The 17,500-nt window shown below is 37.3% G+C and overlaps 1 protein-coding gene across 1 annotated transcript in view; it reads left to right on the plus strand.

Moving 5' to 3' along the window:
- Nucleotides 1–16,477, plus strand: part of LOC138022360 (DNA-directed RNA polymerase II subunit RPB3-like) — a 20,143-nt gene extending 3,666 nt beyond the window's left edge. The window contains exons 3-12 of the mRNA XM_068869472.1: nt 2,971–3,039; nt 3,915–3,967; nt 6,859–6,987; nt 7,468–7,519; nt 7,884–7,915; nt 9,050–9,079; nt 9,183–9,289; nt 11,090–11,127; nt 15,928–15,983; nt 16,277–16,477. Of these exons, the coding sequence (XP_068725573.1) occupies nt 2,971–3,039; nt 3,915–3,967; nt 6,859–6,987; nt 7,468–7,519; nt 7,884–7,915; nt 9,050–9,079; nt 9,183–9,289; nt 11,090–11,127; nt 15,928–15,983; nt 16,277–16,399 (689 nt within the window). The 3' untranslated portion in view covers nt 16,400–16,477. The remainder of the gene's footprint in view (nt 1–2,970; nt 3,040–3,914; nt 3,968–6,858; nt 6,988–7,467; nt 7,520–7,883; nt 7,916–9,049; nt 9,080–9,182; nt 9,290–11,089; nt 11,128–15,927; nt 15,984–16,276) is intronic.
- The last annotated feature ends 1,023 nt before the right edge of the window (nt 16,478–17,500 follow it).

Below are 17,500 nucleotides of genomic sequence, written 5' to 3' on the forward strand. Positions count from 1 at the left end.
TCAACATATCGGCTTTGAAGCCAAATGTTTCTCAATTTCCTGTTATTTTCTTCAATCGTTCTGGGCTTAGTATTTTACTGAACCACATGTCTTCTTAGAGGGTATATAGCAAAGATGTCTACCATGGCACCGTAATGATTTACGATACCAAACAATGTCGTGTACTATTAGAGCTACATATTGTGCAAGGACTTGAATCTCCTGGAAAAAACAAAACGCCGCTCAGTTGACAGTTAGGGAAAAAAACACTGTCAAGTTACTTCACTACCACACGCAATGCGTTCTTACTTTAAAAAATATCCCGTATCTCCTCAATTCTACCCCCCCCCCCCCCCCCACCTCCAGACTAAAAATCCCGTATCCCCACAATTTTTTTACCTAATTATCCCGTATCCTGATCGCTTCTCGGGCTTTTGGCTAAGATTAGTTTCTTGGCCAAGGACTACGGTCAAGTACTATTGTACAACGTACGGTACTTTTTCAGTGCCGTAAGGGGAAGGCACGGAACAGTTTTGGCTGCTTGTCTGTTCTCTCGAGAAACGATGACGGGGGTTTTTTGGGTTTTTTGTTCAGCTCGAGTGTAGAATCAGGACGAACTGTTGTAGTTTCTGAGAACTATTTACTACTTGTAGCTTTTGTTGAATTTTGAATCGATGATAGAGAGAGTTTTGGCGAGCTCAATCCGGACTGGACTACTTGATTTAAGGATTTTTCTTAACGAGATTTCAAGTTATTGTGGAACGTTTGGTACCAAGTTACTGAAATCAAGATTATGGAATTGTAAAATTAGAACTTTGGACTGGACTATAGAACACGCAATTACGGAATTTTTGAGCATTGAGAGAAATAGAGCACGGATGTTGTCTTTTTGTCTTCGCCACGGCAAATTTATACAGTTTGCAAGGAACTAAACCAGGATTACAGAACCAGACGTCGATTACAGGGCCCGGTTGTTCGAAAGCCAATTACCTTAATCCAGGATTAGCGTAAACTTTTGTTTCATGTTTTCAACTTTTTGGTCACAGTTTCCTTTGCTTATTTTTGTTTTTCAAGATTGACTTCTTCTAATGTAAAATTTTTCTGAATATCAGCCTTGAACAGCATTTGGGAGTAGAGGATAAAACTCGTTTTAAAACCCAGTTTCTGAACAACTGGCCCAGAATGATAAGTTGTTGAACTGTGATTTGTAATAAGTTTTTCGGATGATTTAAGGCTGATCCTGTAATTTTTGGATGAAAGGAGTTAACGAAGCAAGTAAAACTGTAGGATTTGAATTAAGTCTCCTTCCAAAAAATAAATAAATAAAAGATCCCGTATCCTGATAACCTGCTAATAGGGCTTCGTTGTTTGCATTTGCAAATTTAGTAACATTAGTAATGAGTTTTTACAACAAAAAACTTTAAGTTATATCACAGATGTATCTTTCTAGTAATCTTTCACCATTTTCCGAAGTCTACCTGTACTTGAAGTTCACTGTAACTGGACAATTTGTGTTAACTGTTTGCGCATTCCACGGATACGCCCTTGTAGGCGTCTTGTTATATATGCAAAGCGTGAGTTTAAAAGTCTGAAAGCCCAACACCCCCGTGCTGCATATTAATTCTGCAGCGTACACAGTTATTGCATTCTTAAACTAGTGAGCCTTTGACGTCATTTTCTCCTTGATCCAGCTCTCTCAAGAACATAATGTTAGTAATGGCGGACCATTAAATAGGAAAATTACAGTTAAAATAAAGAGGTGTCTTTTTTTAATCAAGGCTTAAAACGTGGGTCACTTAGTCTTTTGTTAACATAGTTTTGAAATCCAAAGAAAAATATGAATTGATTTTTTGGTTACAGGAGCACTTTAAGTCATTACTCCAGAACAAAGACTAACATAAAAGAATACACCAAACACCACGCTTGCTTGGTAAAAATGCCTCTTTTGTTTTACCGTGGCTAAAAATATACACGCTATCGAAGAGCTGTGCAGTGGTAAATATCTTAATGACATCGACAATTTACACAAAGTTGTTTAAATATAAATATCGTAAGTCTAAACTGTCAACTTGCTGTTCAAGATTGCGACTTTAGGAATCACATTGTTTAACATTCAAAAGAAAAACGAAAATCAAAGAATGAAATAAAATACATGCACATGTTAATACAGTTTGATTTGATGATTTGAGGTGGATACGTGACATGAGAACTTAAATAACAACGCACCGGCTGATCGCTAAACATATTTGTTTCCCATGGACAAACGTTTCGCTTGTTTCCTTGCGCGACAAAATCTTCTTTCCTTTAAAATTGTCGCAAACTATTAGCATTCTTTTCTCAATGACAACGGAGGCAGAGAAGAGAGATGCTGGGGACGAGGTTGCTCCTAACCCTGACTAATTCTCACTAAAAGTCTATAATGTTACTGCCAAGGAAGTGTTGGCTTGCTGTAATGGTATCACTTTGCCCTTGTCATCAGAGAACAATTTTGAGGACATCATTCTGTTTACAAACACCCTTTCACTACTATTCAAGTATTTCAGCCTCTGGAATAGCCAAAAAGGCTGTGGTTGGTTCATTAATAATGTAAGAGGACATGAAACATACATGTACTGTATCATTGGTGCAAATGTCAGTTTAACTGTAGGTTGCATGAGGTGCTAATGGTACAATGTGGTAGATAAAAGCACCATACTGTTCACAAAGTCAGCACAGGACTTGCAATGTGTTGAAAAGGCTCACACTTGTGAGGCCACATTTAAAATAGACAACTAGGATATTACAGTATATTGAAAAGGATGACTTTGTAGTTGACTGATGTATTGATTATAATTTTCAATCAATTAATGTTAACTAACATGTACATGTACAGTGTACATGTACTGTAGGGTTACCTTCAGTGCTAGTTGTGCCTTCCCAGATGTTCACGTTGGAGCTTACATGCACTGCTTAGTACATGCATGTTCTTCATTGCTTTTTCTTTGATTCCAGCAATAGATTGGGTCCAGATTGAGAACAACACCTCAGTGTTACATGATGAGTTTATTGCTCACAGACTAGGTAATGGTTGAAACAGCTTGATTACAATCATCATGATGATCTTCTATATACATGTATTCTGCTATTTGAGGTAATGCTTTATCTTCAAGGCAAGAGTTTCAGGAGGGTAGTATTTGGCATATACATCTAGAAAATAAAGCACTGAGGAGTCCATCTGCTTCAGGTCCGGGGACATGCCTCCCTGAAATTTTTTTGTGTTAGACTCACAATGATGTACACAATTTCCTGCATTTTAAAACCCAAATATTGTAATGGTTCTCTGTTCCACCAAACATAATTGTCTGAATTTGACCACTGGAATTTAGCAAATTTTAAAGCAAGCTTAACCATTAATATGCAGTTGTATGCACACAAAAACAACTGGTCCTTCTAGCATTTACTATTTTGTCCCTCAAAGCATTGTTTTGCCATAACTGAAGCAACCCAAACCTTTACAAAAATGCTAACCTTAGGGGTAAATCTAAAGCATACTGTTTTAATATGTAGCTATAGGCCTAATGTTTTAGTATTTTTAGTAAAGGTTTGGGTTTTGTCAGCTATCATGGTGAAATAATGACCTGCCACCTGCAGTTTAACCCGTGCATCAAAGCAGGGTGAAGAATTTGTATGCCTGTATCACTCCATTTCATCATTTCACTAATTTTTGTCCTGTTTTTACCTGGGACAAAATTTGTCCGTGGCACCTTTGAAAATAATTTGTCCGCTTCGACCAAAAGTTGTCAAGTCAGGACAATCCATCCACAAAAAAGACAATAATTAGTTTGTCGCCTATGCGGAAAGGCCCTAAGTGGATCATTGGAGAGTCAACTGAATCTCTCTGTGTGCATAACTCAATTTTTCTCTACTGACAGGGCCAATTTATCTCCCTTTCTTAGGTTTAATACCTTTGATCAGTGATGACGTTGTTGATCGTTTGACCTATTCACGTGTAAGTGGCCCAAAATTCAACAATTCTAGAAATAACTGGTATATTTTATATATTATTTATTTTTATAAAATTCGCAAATTATAGGTGTAAACATGAACACTTCCCGAGAATAGCGGGTGTGGAGATGCTGAATGACAACACTAAAACACAAACTACATTGTACATTACATTAAAATGGCAAGTAATTATTATGAATGACAACTTCAGATAACAAAATTTAAGTTTGGAACAAAATGACACTGGATTATAATACAAAATTACACCTTATTTCCCTTTACGTACTTTGGACATCACATCAATTATACACAATAGGCCTTTTGCAACAATTCGTCACATGACCTTTTTTCATAAATACAATGATTCTGCTGTTTTCATGAAATAATATTTTTCCAGAAATAAAAAGAGCAGCTCAAAATATGCTACCATGCCTATTTTCGTAAGTGTGTTATTTAAACTGGTGTTGTTACAGTTGAGAGAATTTATAAGGATTTGTATTGAAAAGGACGCTTTGCCACCCAGTCACACGCTTCAATGATTTTCATACAAATCCTTGTATTTTTCTAACTTTCAAACCTCTATAAAATTCTTCCTTCGAAATATGAAAGTCTGAAAATTTCCACCCTTGCACATTTATTCTCGCTTTTTTGACCCATGGTAAAAATATGAATCTGAGCTCTGTTTGTGGTGCGTAATTACATGTATGAAAAATTGGTATATACTTCATGCCAGTATGCCATATAGTTGTCCGTATGCCCTACTACGTATCATTACTGATCAGCACAGATCACCTGTTCCTACGGGGGATCAACTCTCCCTGGCACTCATCTACTGTCGCAGGCGCTGATCAACTGTCCCTGGCATTGATCAACTCCCCCTAACACTGATCAACGGTCCCTGGCATTGACCAACTGTCCCTTGCACAGATCCACAGTCCATAGCACCGATCAACTGTCCATAGCAAAGATCAACCATCCCAAGCTATGATCAACTGTCCCTGGCATTGATCCACTGTCCCTAGCACAGATCAACTGTCCATAGCACAAATCAACTGTCCCTAGAAATGATCCACTGTCCCTAGCACTGATCAACTGTCCCTGGCATTGATCAACTCTCCCTAGCACTGCTCAACGGTCCCTAGCACTCATCAACTGTCCCTGGCACGGATCAACTGTCCCTGGCACAGATCAACTGTCCTAGCAATGATTCACTGTCCCTAGCACTGCTCAACTGTCCCTGGCACTTATAACCTCAATCAAGCACTGATCGTCTGTCCCTAGCACTGATCAACAGTCCATAGCACAGATCAACTGTCCCTAGCAATGATTCACTGTCCCTAGCACTGATGCTAGGGACAAACGATCAGTGGTAGGGACATTTGATCATAGCTAGAGACAGTTGATCAGTGTTAGGCCTAGGGACCGGTGGGGACAGTTCATCATAGCGAGGGACAGTTGATCAAAGCTAGTGACAGTTGATCATAGCTGGGACAGCTGATCTGTGCTATGGACAGTTGATCAGTGCTTAGGACAGGTGATAAGTGGAAGGGACAGTTGATCAGTGCTACGGACAGTTGATCTGTGCTATGGATACTTGATCAGTGCGAGGGACAGTAGAACAGTGGTATGGACAGTTGATAAGTGGTAAGGACAGGTTATCAGTGGTAGGGTCAGTTGTTCTGTGTTACACTTAGGGACAGTGGTATGGACAGTTGATTAGTAATGATACATAGTTGAGCATATGGACGACTATAGTGTATGTTAGGCGACTATATGGCATACTGGCACGAAGTATACATTTTTATTGTGGCTAAGACAAACACAATCTTTCCATTTCTGGAATTTAATTTATAAAGTCAGAGCTTTAAGTTCACTGATTATCAGTCATGTGACCAGTTTGTTGCAAATGGCCTATTAGTTTATTAACGTCAAAATAACTCAGACTCATGGATCTTGAAGGATTTTGGAATAAGGTCCTAGTTATCTGGTTCTTAAAATTGCCTTTGGAAGAAAATTGAGATTTTCTGGGATGCTCTTCCAGATTTTTTATCCATTCCATACAAGTTGGTTTCTTCTAGTAATAAGTAATAAAATAGTTACCAACAGCTGATCAGGTGTAGTAGCTCTGAATTTGATTTGTAGGCATGAAAAAGTCCGAGAGATTAGACTAAATAAAATTGTTAGAAACATCAAGCATTAAAAGTAATAAATTTGAAATAGAGGAAGTTAATTGGCAGGATCTTACTTTAGAAGATATGAAATAAGGGATATTGTGTGAATTCAAGTTAGGGTGCGTTTGATTGACCCTAGTCCGGAATAAGATTACGTCCGTCAGTGGAGTAATTTAAAACGGCGTGTTTCGTATTTTAAAGCAACAAGGATAATAAAGATATGTTTAAAATAGCATTAATTTTAAGGAGGTGTTTGACAATTTCAATGTGAATCTTCGTAAAAACGAAGGATTTCTAATCTCTACCCATGTATCCCTATTCCGGAATACGGTCAATCGAACACACCCTTTGTATATTATTTTCCATCAAGTATGAAATGAAATATGATTGAATACATGCAGTTGTGGCCCCATTTGTTCAAAGGATGGATAGTGCTATCCACCGGTCCGGGGATAAATCACTATCCAGATAAACACTAGCAAAACCAATTGAGTTATCCATTGGATAGTGATTTATCCGGCGGATAGCGCTATCCACCGTTTGAACAACTCGGACAAGAACGATGTTCACAATGCAAGGAGGGTTTGAGACATACAGTTGATTTTCTTCACAAGGGAAGAGTGATGCTCTTATACTGGACTGGCTGAGTCACAATCCAAAATTTCTTGCCAAAAGTACATTACTTATTGAAGGTTACACCTGAGTGTGTTGTTATCTTTTTTAGGACTGTACATGTGATGAGTTTTGTCCAGACTGCTCTGTTGAGTTGACATTAGAAGTCAAATGTTCGGATGATCAAACAAGGCATGTCACAACAAGAGATCTCATCTCCTCAGACCCAAGAGTTATTCCGGTATTTAACAGAAGCTGCAGAATAATTTGTCTTTTCATTGATCAGAAGAAGTTGTGTGGTTTAAATTTGCATAGGAATAATTTGGGAGAGAGAAATTGGGATTGCAAAATTACAACTCAAGAAATTGGACCTAAGAGACTGCTTAAGATGAGCTTGTAAAGACAAAAAACAATTATTGATTAATGGTGCAATGCAGTTCAAAATTTTAACTTGAAGTAACTGAGCTGCTGGTAACAAAGGTTACGATGTCATCTTGACTTCATCTTCAAGTGATTCAAATAACGGTTGTTGAATTGAATTACTGTGTTTGTCTTGTACACGTATGTCAGCCAACCAATCTTTTATTTGTAATCTTTCTAGCCAAATGCTTTAGAAACAGTGTCTTTTTCAAAACTGAGCTGTTCTAAAGAATTTCCCTATTTGTGTAAATTTACAAAGTAATAATAATTTATTGGATTCGTAATCTATTTTTTACTGCAGGTTACTTCAAGACACCATGATGACGAAAGCAGTGAATATGGCGAACAAGATGGTGAGTCTTTTCTTTTCTGGACCATGTAAACATAAACTTGCTCACTGTGTCCATTTATTTGCAACAATAATTACAGTAACTACTCATTTATTTATCTTACGGCTGAGTGGTCAGGAAGACAGAATTCATCAAATCCTGAGGCCCTTGGAGAGTTCAAATCACAACTTGATCCTTGCTCAAATCTTAAGCTTTGTTTGTAAAATAATAGGGAACCAATCTACTGCCAGATGGGATTCTAAACTCTGTATGACACATGAATACATTCATTTCACTGGCATGTGGAAAAACCCCTTGTGAAGAGAAGTGATTAATCGAGATTGGTAGTATCTTAATTTGCTTTCTTTTTTGTTATTTTGTATTGCAGACATCTTGATAGTAAAACTTCGTAAGAACCAGGTAATAAAAATCATTCAGCATTAATTTTGACTAGCCTCGTTCCTATAATTTACTGTATTATGCCACTTGATATAATGTTTAAAAAATGAGCAGAAGTGTTATATTGGGTTTAAAAACACAGGGGGTAGCCAAGTGTTTTAATAGACCCGATAAAACATGTGCTGCGCGTTTTTTGAACAGCTTCAAAAACATTCCACAAAAATCGTGTCCCTCGGGAGGTTCAACTTGTGAGGGTTACGATTATTAGCATACTGTAAGCAAAACAAGTGGACCCAAAAGCAGTATGGTAATTTTAAAAGCACGTTTTTTTCCTTCATTCCTTTCTTTGTTGCAGTCGATAGTTGAAGAAGGTTGGTTAAAAATGCTGTGTAAGAGAAAGTTCAGAGAATTGAAAACTGCCGATGAAGAAAAAACCTTGTCGGAAAAATCATTTCCAAAATCAACATGATATGTTGCATATTGGTCTATAAGGAGTATTTGCGCAGAGTGGCGAAATGCAAGGCTGAACAAACAAGCTGCTAACCAAGAAGCGGGGTTTCAATGTGGAACAGGACAAAACAGATACAAACATTGTCAACATGACAGCACGTTGAATATTTTGGTTGACAAAATTTGTTGAAGAAGTTTGGAAGGAAAATGGGTAAAAGTATCTGCCCAGAAGTTTGTAATGGCTGAATTATCCTGATGAAAATGATTAGGACTATTTCGTAAAGATCACTGGTGAACTTGTGACCTTTACATGTATGTAAAGATCACTAGTGACCTTTATAATTATAAAGATCATTTGAGAATAAGTGATACAATGTCGTATAATAGCATTGTTTGCACATTCAGCCCCACCGGGCTTTTCAGAATGATCATAGATTACCAAGTATAAAGGTTGATGTGTATGTGATGTCTTATCGATGTTTTGATAGGCTGTTAGGCTCATGAATTATTATGAGTTTTTGAGATGTCTTTCAAAAATAATTTCTGATTAATCAAGTGGTGATAAATTCTTGAAAAAATCTAGCTTTAGTAAGTAGGCAATACTTTTATTAATAACTTATGTATCAGTGTTTTGTTTTTAATATTACAACACGTAACATCCTAATTTAATTTAATTTTGATTTTTTTTTTTTTACATTCTAACAGGAACTAAAGCTTCGGGCATTTGCTAAAAAGGTGAAAAATCTTGAAATGAACATCAGTGTTTCACACAATATGATTTGAACGTAACTATATTAGTTTGTGGTGTTCTTTAATTTCCTTTTATTTTGTGCTACAGGGCTTTGCAAAGGAACATGCCAAATGGAATCCAACAGCTGGAGTAGCATTTGAGTACGACCCTGATAATGCATTGAGGCACACTACTTACCCAAGGCCTGAGGAATGGTTAGTACTGTTAATGGTAGCAAGGATGACAAGAATGACGATGATAATGACGACGACAATAAATAACACAAATTTCTAAACAGGAAATGGAAGGTTAATATCTTGTGATCATTGTTGAAAAAACTTAAATTGAATTACATGTTGAGGAAAAAACGTGTTGTCTAATTTGTCAGTAGTGTTTGTGTTGGAAAGATCGGTAATGTTAGCAAAACTGTGCAGTGAATAATACAATGTAAGCTGTTAAGTATGTATCATTTTGAACATAATGTACCGATAAAATATATACTGTGGTTGTCAGTAATACCGACCAATACACATCAAGGAAGAAGAAAATTTAGGTGTTGTTTAATTTTGTCAAACAAAGCTTTTATGTTAAATGTCGTCGTGTTCTATTGATATGGAACTCTGAATTTCTCTTTAAAAGAGTTCCATTTTATTTTATTAAGTCCAAGTGCTTTCACCTTGAGCCCAACACTTAAAATCACTCGGTGATAAAATACATGCAACTTATAAAAGCAACCAAAGTTCTTACAAGGAATGATCGCAAATTTTTGGAAAAAAGGTGCGGCTTATCTCCGAGGCTTTACAGTACATTATATTTATCAACGATTTTGCAAATTTTGGCTTGTGAAAAAATGCATGTCAGCATTTAACCCATTGACTCCCAGGGGTTCCCCATTTGACAAGTAAAATAGTCTGGCATTAGACAGAGTACAATGCTAAGTCTGGCCGGTTTGGACGTCAATTAATAAGAGGACAATAATTATTGATATAATTAGGTGGTTGCTTAATATTTCATTTATTAAATAATTTCTTGTTTCTGCCCTTATGAGTTATGTATGTGTGGTGCCATTCAATTGCCGCCTTAATTTCTTGTGGCAAGTTACGCATGCTTCAAGATTATGTGCTTCTGATTTTACCAAATGTTAATGTGGAGCGTTTTAAGAAATGTTTTATTGACAGATGTTTATTTTCATTTACAGTATCTTATGATTGTTTTAAATAGAAAATTTTAGTTTTAACCCCTTTACTTTTGTAAGTAATCGAGGTTGTTGAATTTCATTGTCATGGATAAAGACCTACATGTATTATTATGCATGTACGCTGTTTTAATAGCAGATAAGAGGTTTTTTTGCACTTTCGGGAACACCTTGGTCATGTTTGGGAGGGCACAAAATGCAAAAACAAGAAGCCTTAGTAGTTGTTGGGTATTTTTAAAGCTTAGGGGACCCTGAGTCCTTTCATAAAATTACCAGCCCTTTGGTTAGTCATTGATTAAATTAAATAATCTTTTTCCCTTTGGAAGATTTTACTCATCTACACGTTACCATCTAGGGGCAAAAGGTTTAACAACATGAATGTTAACTGTAAAACTATATCCTCTTTTAGAAAAATAATAATGTTCAGCTTGAAAGGTCGAATTTAATAGAAGAGTGGCTAACTTTGTTGAAGAACTACTTTGTTAAAGGGAAACTGTCACGAGAAGCGCATGCGCTAGCATCTTGTGAAAACTTGAAAAGTGTTAGGTTAACTTTTTTCAAGTTGAATTGACAAATTCAAAATGGTGTCCACTGGGGAGGGCCATGGTGGACAAAGGAGAAACTCCGGCGAATATACGTGACTCACGCGTGAATCCATGATGGTGGCTAGAATTTTCCGTGGGTTTGAGAGCAAACAAACTCGAGCATGCGCAGCTCATGACAGTCCCCCTTTAAAAAAGAGCAGTTTTAGAAAAATTATTGTCGCCCATGGATAATAAGTGTAACTCTTATCGAGTGAACTCTTTTTTACCGATTGCAGGCCTAAAAGTGAATACACAGAATTGGATGAAGATGCTTGTAAGTAAAATGTTATTGCTGAAAGGTTTGAAAATTAAGTACATAAATTATTATCTGTGGGATAATTGGGCAAAAAATTCGGTTTGAATTTTTATAGAAAAGGGGTTTTTTTCTACTTTGGTGGACTGGTCTCCTCGATCAATAGGTTAAGTATTTATGAGTCAATGAGTTAGGGCAGTTAACCAAACCATAAAATGAAAGCTAAAATTTGAGAGTGCTTAGGCCTAATCACTGAAACGAGGACTTAGGCTTAATCAATAAATTATTGACTGTGAGTCTCATTGACTCATGACTCAATGACTCATAAAACAGGCATCCTCTCCATTCTCACCCAGAACGCAACGAAAATCCTCGAATTAAAAAAAAAATGATCTGGCCCAAAAGATTCGCCAATAATGGCCGGACTGATGCAAAAGATCCGGCAATAACAAAGGAGGGAAGTGCTGTCAGACCCCTGAAATAGCAAGAGTGAATTAGGTAGGAGTGTTCCTTTGACTTGGGTGGGCTCTCCAGCACAGTCACAAAGCGTTACCGAAAAAAAGAGTTGCCCCTAAAAGAACATGCCAGAAGCAGTTATGCGTGACATGGCTTCTCCTGATTGGTTGAAGTGGCGGCTCTTTGTTTGTTTTCGCGCGTAAAGTGTATCTCAAAATAAGTCCATTTGTTTCTGTGCTGGGTCAAGAAACAAAGGAGACTTTTGTCTGATTGGCTGTTGAAAATTGTAGTATCCAGTTTTCCAACCGCGCGCTGTGATGTAAACAAAGATGGCTTTCGAAGCGGTGATTTGAACCTGTGCTTCTTCGATCGTTCTATATAGCTTCTGCCAGTTGAAGGTGGTCATTTATAGTTTACGTGACAGGAAAAGATTCTGCAAGGGGCATTTTAGTCGGTGGGAATTTTTCTTTCGTTACGCTTTTTGTAAGCAGCCCTTTAAGTCTGCTCGGGGAAGCAACGCCTCTGAAGTTACTTCGAGTCACCTTTTATACTTTTTAGCTTTACTTCTCCATTTAAGTGAACAACAAATGCTCAAAGTGCGAAAAGACCCGAGCAAAGGCCAGATTCCTTTGTTGGGAAGGGAGTACTATCTAACGTGGTTGCGAAATATATCCCTCGAGCTCGCAGGCTTCGATTTATCCAACTTGAATGCAGCGCTGGAAGGAAGTATGTCACTTCATTCACTTTCTTTCATTGATCGTTTAGAGTTATGAGATGTCCTCAGTCCTTTGAAAGAACATCTTATCTCAACAGATACGTCGACAGAAATTTAATACCAGCCGCTATTTTGTGTATGTGTCTGAGGCCAACCTGGTTCACTGCATTTATCGCATGTGCAAACACTCTCGAGATACACTACCTTAAAAATTTTAAGAACTTTCATTTAACGGAACCAAAACATTATTCTTAGATACATCAACTGATCATGAAGGCATGTTTGATAATATATGCTAAAATGAGTCAATAATGAAGTTCCAGTTTATTACTTTATTGGATAATTCTGTCCTTGATCTATGGTAACTCCATTAAGTCTAGCCATGGTAATTATTCATTGTTTTCATCATTTATGCTACCAGCGAATTATTCAAAAGTGATGTTGATGTTCTTAGGAAATCTATACAATAGTGATGAATGATGTGGTCACTGCCATCAGACTTGTAGGTTGTACTGAAATGAAATTTTCTGAATGAGTTCTCTTTGGGGAGGTAAAAATTTCACTTGACCATTTGAAGATGTAAAATTACACCCACATTAAATGTACAATTAAAATTGGGATGTCTGGAAATACATAAAGTAGGTCTTGTCTTCTGTGCAATGTTTAAAATTAAAAGGACAATTAAAGGCAAAGGAGACTTTGTGATAGAACTCTGATACAATATTAACTACTTATTAATTTCGATGTGGGCAGTTCATGCTCATTCATATTCATTGCTCACTTTTGTGGTAAGTTACTATCTCACTGCAGAGAATAAAGTAAATTTATCTAAATCAGGATGAAAGTGTACAAAATGTGCAGCCATTGATCTTAAATGTTTTTAGTCTATTAATTAACCCATTGACCCCTGGGGGTTACCTATTGAAGAGTAAAATACCAAGTATGGCCGGTTTTGGCCGGTTTAGGGGTGAAAGGGAAATATTTATATTATAATATTATTAAATATAGTTAGTACGTCAATAATATTACCGTATCAGTAATTGAGCCAGTATTTAATAACTAATATGTCCCAATAAAATTTAATATTGATTCCAACAGTGTTAAGTAATTAATATACATTGATTTAGGATGATGGAACATCACACACCATTTTGTGTTCATTAAATTTATTTTTTACTTCATTCTTGGTGTATGGCAACTTATAGTAACTGCAAAAAACTTGCAGAAGAAATTGAAGAGAAGGTATACCTGAATATTATGGCTGTTTTGTGTGTCAAAAAATTTAATTGACCTGGTTTTTGTTTACTTTTTGCTGCCATTCCTTGCACACAGTCACATGTCTCATAAAAGTTGAATGTGCAGACAAAGGTAAAATAATTCACTGTACAAAGTTTAAAGAATTGTTATATTTGTATTATTTATTAAATGGGATTCCAAAAGCAGAAAGGTGCAAATAGTGACACACACACCCATGCAAGGCAGCCACACAAGGGAATAAAAATTTTAAAATATGCATTATTTACAAATATAATGTATAATTACTTATCATGTAAATCATCATGAACAAAATTATTATATTTTACAATAATTACTTGTCATGTAAATTTTACTATACAGTTTGTAAATATCTTTAAAATTTCAATTACTACAGTTTCCCTCAAATTTAAAGTAAGAAATTTATCAAATCGAAAAGTGCAGTGCAAAGTTGTGGTAAGCAGGCATTTTTATTTGTAAATATTACTACACTAACTAAACATTTTTTATGTAATTAAGTATAATTTTTAATAGCTGGGACTACTATTTATTGCAATAAAAGCAAGAGTCTTATTTGCAATACATTGCATTTAAGAATGCATTGCATCTCAAGAATTTGACCCAGAGTTGAATCAACGCATCACAAAGTGCCAAGTTTCGATGAAAATTAGGTTTATTTTCACAGGGCATTTTCGTGCGCCCTGCCACTTTTGAAGGAAAACTTTCAAAGCAGTTCGATTCTTCACAAATGTGTGCTTTCCATACTAATGGCGATCGCTGGACAAGGACATATTTGCTGAGATTTGACCGAAAGTAACGTGAACACTGACGCCATTGTCTGATTTGGGGTAAGAAAATTTCATTTGCGCGTCAAATATACACGGTTGTAGTTCACATTTCAAGAGGAGAAAAGACAGAAAAATGTCCAGAAGGTATGAAAATCACTCATTAACAATACAGAGACTTTTGATGTCTTAGTCCAGAGAAAATAACACTTGATGGTGGAAAAAACAAGCACTGCTTCGTCGACAAAGAAAAGCACTTTGGTAAACGGAGAAGTCGAATCGTCGGGGTTCAGTATTCGCTGTGCCACTTTTACCGGGAATATCTCTAGTCAAACCTTATCTTTGGCTCACAAAATATCACCTGTTGACGGCTTTTCGTGGACGAACGTCGGAGACAAAAGTCCTGTACTCTTAATGACAGAGTTTGGTTTAAACAGAAGAAGCTATAAACCGATTGACATTTTGCAAAATGACTCTTTCGTCCGGATAGAATGTATTCGCTTAAAAGAGAGAACAAACGAAATTTTTCTGTCATGTTTTTCTGTTACTTACCTTAACTCCATTCATTGATAAATTTTAAGCTGTGACATCCTTTGAACGGTTTACCAGCTCATTTACCACTGACGCGCCATAAGCAAATCCCGTATCCACGTGAAAAAACCACAGCGGAAAATTTTAATGCCGGTTCCAGTTACTTTAATACGTAACATTATTCAATATTGTGATTTGCACATTCAATAATGACCATACGCGTTGCAAATAAGGCAAAATTTTTCCAACTTCGCGCAATTCTTTGACAAGTCTGAGCACACCGCATCATTCTAAAACAGCCGATCTAAGCATGTTTCGTTTCATCCGAGATAAAGGACTTTCCCAAGTAGAAGGAATTTCCGAGGTCTTTCTAGCTTTTGTCTATCTCCTTTCGGTATTTGTACCACAAGTGCATAGATAGCATTGAAAGTGAATGCAATAAAAACTACAACTAGCGACAGCGTCGACATCTTTTCTTCCCGCGTTCTAAGACTGTCTCGAAGGTTTTCAACCAATCACAATGCAAAGAAAATTGAATTTGCCATTGATAATCCGCATGCGTGACATTAGTCTCCTTTGTTGGGTCAAGGATGGAGCCTTTTTTGTGAATAGTTCTTCATCTCTGCCAGCAAGTGTGGTTGACTCACCAACCGGGGTTGTGCCAAGATTTTTGCGCGCGAACTAGCAATAGAAACCATGACAACCGAGAGATATGACTCGATGAACTCGCTCAGTTCGTTCATGTCCGAATTCGTTTTGGTATTTTGTCGGACGTGTGTTACAGGGTCACTTCTAGGGCCTCGTTTGGTTGGTGGGGATTGCTGATTTGGTACTAGCACTGATCCTTAAATAAGGACAAGGGACGGTTAGAAGAGGATGTTAAGTGACTGACCATACACATACACATTAGCAAAGCGCGACATGATCCATTTGGCGAAAGACGCTAAGAACGGATTGGCTTTCAAGGGTCCCCAGCTAATACGACGCTACATACATATGCAGCTAGAAGGTGGGTGGCATGTCGGGGCAAATTTTACCGTCTTGAAATAAAAATCAATACTCTTTTTCTTTCTTCTCAAGATCAAGCACCGTTTGATCCAAATGCGAAAGCGGACAAATTTTACATCAATGTCGAGGTATGTTCCTTATCTCCAGGCTCTGCATTAGTTTCTTAGCGATTTGTGAAACAGCGAAAAGCTGCTGACAAAGAAGATCGTTCGTTTCCTGATAGAATGACATTTTGAGTGAAAACAGTGATTCAGGAAAAGGACTATATTATAGTTAAAAGCGAGCACGTTTCAATCTTTTCTTTCCTAGACTCCCCCGTGAAGAGACTAAATTTTGAAAAATCCCTTTCTTCAGTAACTTAAGCTCATATTTGTAAAGTTCCATTCAGAGGTGTCATAACCGTTCTGTTCTTTTGTTGCAGTCCTGTGGTTCACTGAAGCCTGAGACCATCGTATTAACTGGCCTTTCCGTTCTCAAAAAGAAACTGAGTGATCTTCAAACCCAACACAGCCATGAAGTAGCAGCAGACGTCCTAACGATTTAGATGTGCCTTGTACATTTGACATGCAATATATCAGTGTCTGTTTTACTCGCAGATTAAATTAAAACCTTAGTTGAAAGACTCGTCATCGTCAAGATGTTTCTTGGGACCTTTTGGAAGTCTTTCGCGATTTATAATTATTCCATTTCGTTCACGTCCTACAATGTGGGCAAACTATTGATCATATAAGTACAGAAGCCCACGACCTTGAAGCGTGTAAAGGCCTGGCCAAACGCTCGCAACAATTCAGCGCAACATCTTGCAACATTGTTGGGCACAGCATGTTGCATACGTTCGGCCACCTTGTTGCGATATGTTGCAACATGTTGGACGATGTTTCAAATCTGAAAACGGTCAAATTTGTCGTGCAGCATTTTGGATGTTGCATGATGTTGTACTCGTTTGGCCACGTTCACGCAACATTGTTGCCCTAGGGCATGCGCGTTAGGTCCACTTCTCAGGGGCCTGGGGCACATGAACATTGACATGTTGTGTAGAAAATGATGAAAATGTTGCGTGCGTTTGGCCACTCTGTTCAACACATGTCGCAACAGCATGCAACAATGTTGCAAGATGTTGCGTTGAAATGTTGCGAGGCCTTAACTTGCAACTCTTTTCCTTGGAACAATGCTGGGGATTTTAGGACACCAATTTTATTGCCCAAATATGGTCAAAAATAAGATCGATGCTGCACGCGCGCGAAAATGTACGTGCTGTACGTTACATCCAAATAAGGAAGTATTTAAACTCAAAAAACCCCAGCTCTGAACCAGAGTTAAAGGCTTCAAGGTCACGAGCTTCTGTTATAAAATGGTACGAGCGGTTTCAGAGTGAAAATAGAGAATGAAAGATTCTCTGTTGCATATTATTGCATGCCCCACGTTGTCGTCAAAACTTTATATTTGATGATTTCAAGTCGTTGTTATGCAAAGTACCGCAAAAAATAAAATATGCGCTGAAATCCGTGATGCACGTGCAACACAATTGTATCTTTTCTTTTGACAAACGATATCATTGTTTTGTGGCGTTGTTGCTTCCCTCGCCTTCGTCGTTCAGCTCCCTTTTATTGCGGTGTGACTGCACGTCATTGTCTATTTTCGAATT

Source organism: Montipora capricornis, chromosome 10 (genome assembly GCF_036669925.1).
Source record: "Montipora capricornis isolate CH-2021 chromosome 10, ASM3666992v2, whole genome shotgun sequence".
Classification (NCBI taxonomy): Eukaryota; Metazoa; Cnidaria; class Anthozoa; order Scleractinia; family Acroporidae; genus Montipora; species Montipora capricornis.